This window comes from Corylus avellana, chromosome ca9, assembly GCF_901000735.1.
Source record: "Corylus avellana chromosome ca9, CavTom2PMs-1.0".
In the NCBI taxonomy this organism is placed as follows: domain Eukaryota; kingdom Viridiplantae; phylum Streptophyta; class Magnoliopsida; order Fagales; family Betulaceae; genus Corylus; species Corylus avellana.
Genome location: NC_081549.1, coordinates 19,906,498 through 19,917,588, shown reverse-complemented (window position 1 = coordinate 19,917,588; position 11,091 = coordinate 19,906,498). Strand labels below are relative to the sequence as shown.

The 11,091-nt window shown below is 33.9% G+C and overlaps 1 protein-coding gene across 1 annotated transcript; it reads right to left on the bottom strand.

The window, feature by feature from the left end:
- Nucleotides 1-4,309: 4,309 nt before the first annotated feature.
- On the bottom strand, nt 4,310-9,383 carry LOC132191365 (uracil phosphoribosyltransferase). Its single transcript, XM_059606333.1, has 12 exons — nt 9,175-9,383; nt 8,983-9,075; nt 8,672-8,750; nt 7,666-7,724; nt 6,951-7,028; nt 6,553-6,634; nt 6,250-6,298; nt 5,908-5,969; nt 5,442-5,509; nt 4,978-5,033; nt 4,847-4,894; nt 4,310-4,737 (listed from the first exon to the last, which is right to left on the bottom strand). The coding sequence occupies exons 1-12, from the start codon at nt 9,316-9,318 to the stop codon at nt 4,686-4,688; spliced, it is 870 nt and encodes a 289-aa protein (XP_059462316.1). The 5' UTR covers nt 9,319-9,383; the 3' UTR covers nt 4,310-4,685.
- Nucleotides 9,384-11,091: the final 1,708 nt, after the last annotated feature.

The window sequence follows — 11,091 nt, the reverse complement described above, 5'->3', positions numbered from 1 at the left end:
AAAGAAAGAAAGATAATCGATGCAGCATAAATTAACTTCCATTCACAATAGTAAAATTAAAATAATAATAATAATAATAATAATAATAATAATAAATGGATACAAGATAGAGAAGAAAATTCTTGTAGAGATCAAGTTTTTTTCTTTTTGCTAGTGAGGGATATTTGGATTAAAATCTTCTCTAATTACGTTATTTGAATTTCACAAAAAATTTGGTAGCTTAGTAGAGAGGAGTTATGAGACCCACCAGCAAGTACTGAACCACATAGCTTTTTCTCTTGAATTATCCAAATTAATTCTTATGAAATTGGTACCGTTTAATTGTACTTGATCGGAAAGGATTCCCTTTTTTTATTTTTTTTTTCTTTCATGAACCTTCTCATAAAATTTGTTAGAAATACATTTTCACCACCACAGCTATCTAAATGTTTTCTTATCTCTTGATTGGTCTTGCTTTTTTGTTTTCCTTCGTACACCTCCCAATCCATTTTTAATTATCATAAGCTAGCGGACATATTCTTTCAATTGCGAGTAGAACTTCCCCATACAAGCCTGAGATCGGTGACCAATCTTGGAACACTAGTTTTTTTTTTTTTTTTTAATGGTAAATTTGTTAATTTTTAATAATTATGTCCTGAGTTTGGTCCATAGATAATACTTAACTTTTCCCATTGATTAAGAAATTTACCCAAAGATCTCAAATAACATGTAGAGGTAGAATTGTACAAACGAGTGGTTATTAACCATTACTAGCTGTTAACCTCTAACCGCGTTATCTATGTAACCGATTTCGTTTTAGTATAGGGTTTCATCTTTAATTTAGGGTTTTTTTTTTTTTTTTCTTTCTTTCTCTTCTCAAACGAGTAATTTTTTTCATATGCATATTGATTTCATCTAAAACACTAAACCTTGAAAAAAGAATTAAAGCAGACTAAAAACAGTTTTAAAATCATTTAAAATAGGCCTAAAAAGAAGCTTAAAGAAGGTTCAAAACACTAAAATAAGTCCAAAAGGCCCCATTGGTTGATATGTAGTTATTAGTGTGATTTTGGCTTCGATCAATAACGGTAATAAAGGCCCCGTTAGCATTTTAGTAACTACCTGGTGGATACAGTTACTTAAAAGTAATAACTAGCTAATGAGATTGCGGATGCAGTTATAACCTATAACCGCATCCACCACCGTTTGTATAGTCCTACCTAGAGGGAGTGAACTGGACCCAAGGGGCCTTCTTTCAGTAATTGGGTATTATGCATATTCTAATTAATTTTACCTTCTTAATATTTATTATCTTTAGAAAATCTTAATTTTTCTTTCTTAATTTATAGAATCTCATAAAGATAAATATCAAGATAATAAAATATAAAAAACTAATTTTAAAATAATAGTAATTTTTTTTTTTTTAAAAAAAAAAGGATAAATTAACTTTAAAAGTTCTAAAAATCTTGATCCATCGTGTGATCATATAGTATTTCTTAGTCTGTTTTACGTGGAGGCTGAGGTGGTACGTAGCTTGTTGGGACAACCAAAAACCATAAAAACAAAAAACAACGTTTTGTTTCAAATCAACTGGCTATATAGAAGAAAAAATGAGGATAAAATCATACTGTGACAACTAAAGATGAAGATAAAATCAAATCAAAAGATCATGCGGCAGTTACGGATAAAACAAATTAAAAGGATAATATATAACCATGTTGACCAAGTATTCATATGTCGTTAGCAATGTTGTTAGTCTTTCGCTAGAATTTAAACTTCTCTTATTTACTTTCAAATCAAATGTAAAGCTTAGATCCTTTAAAATCACAATCGAGAACCTAAGAAATTACTTGTCTTGACAACCAAGTCATTAGCTCCATCGCAAGGTCACATTGCTAGACGCTCTCCCTTGCTGGACAATAAAATGTTGTTGAGCTTCAACTTGTCTGAAATCTCGTTTAAAAAGAAGATGATTTCAATTTTCGTTTAATCTATACTATAAAAGGAAAGCGAGGGACACCTATATATATATAGAAAGATGACAGAACCGGCCTGGACGTTAGCTGCCATAGCGTTTCCTGCGATGTTTGCTTTAGTTTTTTTGGGTTTGCTCTGTGCAGGACATATACAACTCGACTGTAACTTTAACGTTGACCGCGATGGCGATGGCCGATACATAGATATGGAACATGGTAGCGGTTGTGGGGTAATTGACGGTGGAGCTGGTGGAAGAGGAGGACAGGAGGATGTGGCGGTGGTGGTGAAGTTTGACAATAAGATATAGTTATCTCTAGTGCTTTTGTGCTTTTTTTTTTCCTTCATTATTTTTTTTTTATTTTATTTTATTTTATTTTATTTTTTTTTGGAGCTATTGAGGCCTCTATTTGGCTTGTTTTAAAGTTATTCAATGCCAAGAAACTTTATTAGTGGTATAATCACTAATATTGCGGCATGTTACAAGTTCCTCTTACTTTTTATACAAAAAATTAAATTGGAATGTCCACAAAAGATGGTTGCGCTACGCGTGAAGGCTGAGTCATAAGGTTTATAGTCTCCAGTGATGCGGTATAAGACATATACACCCTCCAGTACTAATGACTCCTAGAGGTACATTGATTATTGTTTGGTCCTTCTTTGAAAGTTAGACGAGCCAGGAAATGATTTAGATTTTATTTTACATATGAATATGACATTATTTAAAAATTTTAAAAGATGTGTAGCATCTTGTAACAAAATAAAATTGTTGAAATAAACTATTTGATACTTGCCTTGACATAATCAGATGAAATTGTTATACAATGCCTTCATTTTTAGTCTCCAAAATTTTCCTTTTTCCATGGTGAGATACACTACTAAAATAATATCTACAAAATCTAGAATCTAAATTTGGTTCTTTGGGGCCACGTTAGGACAAGTTGAGTGGCCTATATCTACGGCGTAAGGGAGTGAGAGTTAGATGTACTGGTGGGCATGGCACAAATGGTGCCAATATTGACACCGTGAATGAGTTATTATTTTTTAGTGTTTAATTAAACTCATTTAAAGTCAACACGTTTTAATTATATTCGATCGATCCAACAGAGAAAAGTTTTAATCATATTCAATTGATCCAACATAACTTTGGTGTTAACGTCGGCGGAGGCAACGACGGCAGCGGTGACGGCACTAGTGATGGTGGCGGCTTAGATGCGGAACATGGCAGTGGTTGTAGGATTGATGGTGGAGCTGGCTGTGGTGATAGTGGTGGAGGAGGAGGGTAGCGGCGGTGGAGGAGGAGGGGGATGTGGTGGCGGTGGAGGAGGAGGGGGATGTGGTGGTGGTGGTGGTGGAGGTGGTGGTGCATTTTGACGTTATGATGAAGTTATCTCGGGTGTTTCTGCCTTTTTTTTTTTTTTTTCTTTTTTTTTTTTATATTAATATTATTATTATTTATTGGAGCTTTTGTGCTCTCAATTAAAATTATTATTATTATTATTGTTTTCTAATTAAAGTCATTCAATGACAGGAAACTTGGTGCCCCCTTATTTTTCATTTTTATCAAGGTAAACACCAAATATAATCTAATGAAATTGTTCCAAGTACCTTAATTTTTTAGTCTCCAACATTTTCCTTTTTTCTGGCGGTGGAGCACACAACAAAAATGATATCTACAAAATCTACGTATAAATTTGGTTCTTCGCAAGCAGGGCTGCCACATACTTCGGTAGAAATGGTGTCCATAGCGTTTCAGATCCAGCGTTCGTTTTGGAGATGCGTATTATGTGGATGAGATCCTCACCATTTGATTTTAGTATTTATTTTATGATACAAATTAAATTTTACTGATTTTTTAAATGTATACTCTACGTAGTATATAATTTTTAATGACATGACACCACGAAACCTGCAACTTAAACAAAAATTTTACAAATCCTCTGAAATGAAGGATATCCTATCCCGCAAAATCAACTAATTAGGTAAGCTGTTAGGATATTTGCTTAAAACCTCTTAATAAATAAGATTTTAATCCAACAGTTAAGATATTTTTCTACGATCTCTTAATAAATAGGATTTTAATTCGACTCCCCGAAGACAAATTTATAGCTCCATTGTTGAGGCCGAAGAACCAATTATAAGACCATGCATCACTGCCACTGGCCATTTGGGCCAAACGGAATTAAGATCGTCTTCATTTCAAGTGGAATTGAAAGAATTGTTTTTTGATGGCTGAGAATTGAGAGAAATTATTCATGGGTATAAATTAAATTTCACAGAATTAATGTTTTATATATTGTCAAACAGTAAAATATGTTACTACCAAATACAACAAAACAAGATTTAAACCATGAAATGGTAAATCAGGTGATGCTTTTAATTTCTTGCCTTTTATTGCAATAGTCGGAAACCCAGAATAAATGAGTACCGAGAAACGACCAGCTAGGGTCAGTTCTGAAATAAATTGGCATATACAAAGCATTTTTCCCAAACACACATGCTTGTAGCATTAGAACCCCAAAGCTAATAATAATATTCTTATTCTTATACAGGCTTCTTATACAAAATGAGAGATTACCATATTTTTTTCTTCTTAGGGGTTCAGTAATTTGCACAAGTATTAAGTTTGTAACACAAAAACTCAGCACGCTTTAGTGATTGATGAAAAACCTGAATATGTCAAAATTGCAGGAGGTGACAACTGAGAATTGGGTTGATGAACTTTGGTGACTTCATGTACCAAAGCTGCGGTCTCCAGCATCTCCAAGTCCAGGAATTATGAACCTGGAAAAACTCAATCGAATACAAGAGCAAAACAAATATATTACCCAAAAATCTATATCCATATGCCTAAGCTAACTACTGAGAGTTAATAAAAAAGGAAGGTACGTACCCTTTTTCATTTACTGTGGGATCAATTATGCCAGTGTAGACATGAAGCCTGGAAAACCACAAAGCCAGAAAACTTAAAAAGGGATGTTGATTTCATTTCTAGTTTGAAATCTGATTTGATCATATTATTACCCAGGGAACTTCTCACTGAGCTTTTGAAGAGCTGGAGGGGCGGCCACAGCAGATATCTGCAATGCATCGGTATCTTTAGTAATGTACTAACCAATGAGGGCAACAAAAACAACCGTGTGTGGATGGATGGGTGGGTAAGTGGCTGTATTTTGAGCCTTTTCTATTATGAGAATTCATACAAAGCAAATAACAAGTCCATAAGAAAGGAGGCAAGACCGCCAGCACAGCTCTGTCTACAAGATTCTTTTTTCCTTTTCCAAAAACATTGGAATAAGCTACTGCCTGTACTACATAATTGCGTCATTAATGAATTCACCCCATTTAGAACAGAGATCTTTGCTAATTAGATATGCATAAACTTCAACAGTAACATGTGAGGAAACTCAACTAAGCTTTAATCTCAATTAGATTGGGTTGACTTTATGGCAACATAAACATGGAGAATGTCTAACTAAATTAGTTACCACTAAAATTTGATTGTTATCAATTCCACGCTCCTTTAAGAGGTTGACAGCTGCCACAATTGTGCCACCTGATATTGATTATTGAGAAAACAAAGAAAAGAAAAATCAAGCTCACTTTCAGCCCAAATAGAATTTTAAGTAGTATAAAGAACAAAATGCCGCACAAATGTAACAATTTGAGTCAGTGATGCCATAGGCCCATAACCATGAGAGCAAGAGTCGGTAGTAACAAACATCGTAGAGAATTCGAAAAGGTTAATCAATAAAGTTTGATTGGAAACAACACAAGCCAGAACCTATGTTTAAGCCTCCAACAGATTGCAAAATAATGGAAGAACTAGATAATACCATTGGATCAAACAACATCGAGAATCATTTTATGAGATGAGGGAAAAATAAACTCCAAAATGTTCAAAATAAAATATGCTGAACATGATACCAGTAGCTCCAGACATTAATACTATACCTGTTGCCAGCATTGGATCAACAACAAATACTCGAGACCCTTCAGGAAATTTGTCCGGTAACCTAGATTACAAGAAGTGTAAGAAAAGTTGCTTCAACACCAGCATAGATTCTAATATAACTCGAATATGAAATGAGGTGGAAAAGTATGCCAAAGCGGAAATGACTAAGAAAGAAATAAAGAAAAATATGAAACAAATGCAAACTAATAAACAAGAATGGAAATTCAAAAGAGTGATTCATAGCACTCAAATAGAAGCAAATGAAAAGTTCCTCTTGACTCTTGTTTCAGCATTCAAAGGCATAAAACAAAAAATATATTTCCATGACAGGGAATTCTTACTTGTTCAGATATATTGTTGGCTGAAGTGTCTCTTCGTCTCTACTTATCCCTTTATTTGCAAAACAGAAAGAAAACCACCAAAGTAGTCAATCACATTGAAAACCTAGAGAGACACGAACTCTAGTCTTAAAGAACACTTGATAGATAAAAGTTAACATCAGGTGGTTAGACTAAGCGAGTAAAAGAGCCAGCTATCATCGGTATAAGGGGACAACTTGAAAAGCAGTAAGCTTAACAAAATTTCTAAACACCCTCATCCCCAAATTCCCACTACTTTGACACCATGCATGAACCTTTACTGACCCAGATGGTATGTTTTTGTTGCTGGCAAGATTGAGGATGCGTGTTCTGCAAGAGCTAGACCAGCTCTTAGGATTGGAACTACCTGCAGTAAGTAAAGGAATAATATATAAGTTAATGCTCAGCATAAATCTCAGCTTAGTTCAGACCGTCACTTGACCATAAAAAGACCTCCATAAGCTTGTACAACAGTAAACAGCGACAATTTTATAAAAATATTTACAGCCAAGTTTGAAGCCACTCCTAGGAACCATGTCTTTGAAAAAATTTGTGAACAAATATAATAACTGTCAGACCTAGAATCGATTCCATTGTACAACTTACAATCACTCCAAGAGAGTAACAATATCAGGGTAATACACAGAACAAATACATATGTGAAATTTCTATCATAAACTCACCGACATAGGCTCCCTTGGATCTATGAACTCAACTGAGGCGACACCCATTGGTGACTGAATCTCCCCCGTAACAGTAGGCTGATAACGACAAAACCATAGAAATGTAAAATAAAAATATCAGTGCAAACACTCAAACGAAAAACAAAAATACAAACATAAAGAATTTCACTAGTGCTAAACAAATATTGCTATATGTTTCATATTCAACTCTTAAAAGCAAATAACGGGAAACTCAAACAAACAATGGTTTTAGCTAAAAATGAATAAAGAATCCAAGTTGACATCTAGTAATAATCCAGGTGCAAGAGTAGAGGCATATGAGTTTGCATGAGCTAGTATAGAAAAGCATCATAGTTTTATCCCCCCCCCCCAAAAAAAATCAACTTTCAAGTTGTTCCTGCACTGCAGATAGCTTAGTCTAATTGACTACTCGGTGACGAAATCTAAAATGAGAGAGAAAGAGAGAGAGATGCTAAACTGAAAAAGCATAGTGGACAACCCTGTTAGCAGGAAAGCATTGTGTTATATTTTCCTGGGGTTTCATCATTCACCAAAAAAAAAGCCATCACTTAAATTTGTTTACATTACAAAACGGAGCCAAAATAGCAGCATTGCATATTACAATTTAAATTGGTATCAAAAAAACATTTAGAAATGAAAAGGAAAAGATAAAACATTCGAATTGACAATTTGGATGTGCAATCCAACTACTAACCAACCAATCCCTCGAAGCTTCATATATAAGTAGCCTCCCCAACTCAGCCATTGCATTCCCTACATTTGAAGTTTAAATGCCAAAACTCAGAATTATATGCAGAGAAAAGAGGACAAAAAATTATGATAATAAAAAAAAATATTGAAAATATAGGAATGTTATTTTATGTGCTGTTCAGGGTAATAATATCTATGACCAACAATTAGACTTCGTCCTAATGATGAAACTCCAAGTCCTTGGTCTCGTGCCAATTATATTAGCGTCTATCATTAGCTGCTAGGTGGCCTATAGGTATAATTGGACAAGAATTCCTATTAGATTCATCGTGCAAGACCGGAACCTTTGTGCGTATCAATGGCTAAATGATTAAAACAGTTTGGCAGTTCCAAAGGCACTAATGGACATTAAAAACAATGTAACTTTTAAATACAACCTATACGTATCAGTAATTTTGCAGTAAAGGGTTATACAATTGGGCCTAAGCATGTGAAGAATGTAAAAACCTTGGACTTTTTAGGATCTACAAAGTAAATAGCCGTTAACTAAAGATCCTTCACTCCCTAATTGGGTGTCCCTCTTGTATTCTCCATGCATATTTGGGTTGTGCCCTTTTGCGCTTTCTAAAAGGACCGAATAATTTATATATATAAATCCTTCACTAATTTATTGAATTGCAGCCGTCATACTACTAGGATCTACAAAATGGTAAATTTATACATAAGGTCCTATATTATTTAAGAAAACAAAAGGCATGATTACAACGAATCTGAACTACATTCGCAACAACTACTTCATAGTCAGATAAAAATCACTTTGGTTCAACTGAAGAATTAATTATTATGTGCAACCACAATCAAATAAAGCAATATAATACATACATAGCCTCCCAAAAGTAGCTGTAAAAACGTAAACTTACTATGGACGTCAAAATCAACATCCTAATTTTGCGGCAGAAAAATCATCAATCAGTCTTAACAAACACAAACACACAAAAATTTGAACTTACTGAATATGGGAGAAGGTGTTTGTTCATTCCTTAGAACTGAAACCCAATGCTTGATCAATGGATGCGGAGGCACAAAGACCTGAAAATTCATACAAAAATTGGTTTGCTTATTAGCTACTAATACTAATTCAACCGAAGTCAAATAATGTTGCGTCATTTTCCAAATAAATAATAACTAATTTTGGAAGCTAGCACATTGTCCGGCAGCATTTATCCAAAGATACCATTCAGTACTTCCAAATTTATCCTTTCTAATTCTAACATATTTTCCAAGCAACCAAACAGAACAAGTAAGTAACGCGGGAACTGACCAGCATTCTGTCCTGTGAGGTCGATTTCTTCTCGGTGGCCATATGAGCCCTCACAGCAACAGAGCTACGGCGCGGAGCACTGGAGCACGAGATCTGCGACAACAAGAAGCGTGTGTTTTGTTACGGCTAGTAACGACTAGGGGTTCGAGAGTATATTACCCTTTCGAGATTGGGAGAATGAGAATATATTACCCTTTCGAGGTTGGGCGGCGAAGTGGACAGAGTCGTGTTAATAAATAGGAGAGGAGCACGCAGGTTGTGATGGCGACATGTGGACGAGAAACGCGGCGCACCGGACGGGCACCGGAGCGTAGAGTTAATACGGCACGAGGCCATGGATAATTGGATTCGATCGAAAGCAAAGGATTTTGGCGTCAGATCTGATTGGGAAGTGTCGATAATTCGGTAGGATGGAACCGGTGTGGGCTTGGACTATGGGCTTTTCATCATTGGGCGATTTGGGCCAAACTGATCGCAGGAGATGGAGCAGTCTGGGCCTTCATGGCAGTGGACCTAAAAATGAAAATGATGTCTGAGATGATAATCAGTGTAAAATATAATATTTTTACACCAAAACTCTGATCTATTTTTCACTATTCACATTTATAAATAAAAATAAAGGATTAATATATTTTTTTAATAATTTATAAGATTTCTTAAAAATTAAGAATTATTTTTAATTAAATAGTTTGTATTTGTATTTCAATGTATAATTTAATTACATACAATGAATTAAATAAAAAATATTTAACATTCTCTGGAGATGGTAGATATTGAGATTAAATTAAAACTAGGGTTTAATATTTTAAGAACTATATCACAAAATTATCAAGAATCTTTGGGTAATATAATTTTTATTATATTCTTCTTACAAAATGACTTAGCAATTCATAACTAATAAAATGATTATGGGTTCGTTCGGTTTAGTAGTTTCAAAACATTTTCTTTAAAGATTTCAAAATATGCGATTTGAAAAAATAGTGATTTCAAAGTGCCGTGATTTTTTTTAAAAAAAATGCAGTTAGCATTTGATAAAAGCCTTTAAAATTGCAATATGACCTTTAAAATCGTGAGTTTTCAATTCAATCGCACTCTAAAAAGATATTTTCTACAATTTTGCTTTAAAATGCGCTTTTGGCTTGTGTGATCGCAAGGTCAAAAGGACTCTAGGAGTGTACAACTGACATATCTGTCACTAATTAATTCAATTGACAAGTCAAAATTTTTACTTAATTATTTTACTAATTATACATAAATTGTCACATTAGTTTATAATAAAAGTAGTACCAGTCTTATAGCATTCTAAGATTATACTAAAAAAATCTAGAAGATTTTGAACCAAATAGTTATATATAATTTACCCTTCAACACATTCTATGTACAGAAATTTAATCTCAAATTTAATGATAATTTTAAAAATTATATTATATTTGAGAGATAAAAAGATAATATGAGTCTTGCATATCATTACTTTTTTCTTAATTTTTTTTTTTTTTCCATATTAGTTATGAGCAATAAATTGTGAAAATTAAGAAACCAAGAATCTTTCGCAAGTCACAACAGTGAAGCCAAAGGTGGTTCCAAATCTCTCGTGAGAAGACACTGCTGGCACCGCTAGTGAGAAGACACGTAGCATATTGTTGCGGTCGACTCGTCTGTGCGCACTTTTTTAGCTTGAGGATCATGTGCTTCATTGCTTGTGAACTTCAAGTTGTCATTTTTTTTTTAATAAACAGAAATGAAATTGTGCATTCAAGCATACACATTAAAATCAATCTTAATTAAAAATAAGGGAAAACTTCAGTTTGTCCCCCTGAACTTTTATCCGATTTTATAAATTTTCTTTCAACTTTCAAATCTCTCACTTTTGACCCACAAACTTTGGATTACTCTCACTTATGACCCTTATGTTAGTTTTCAACGTTAAACTCAAACGGTTTGACTTTTTATGCTCATTATACCCTCACCTAGTCCACTTAAAATTCTGAAAATACTCAAAACTACAGCACCCACCCCAGCCCAAAACAACATCGTTTTGGGCATCTATTTTTCAAAAAAAAGAAAAGAAAAGACAAAATATGAAATTAAAAAATTAATTAAAAAAAAATC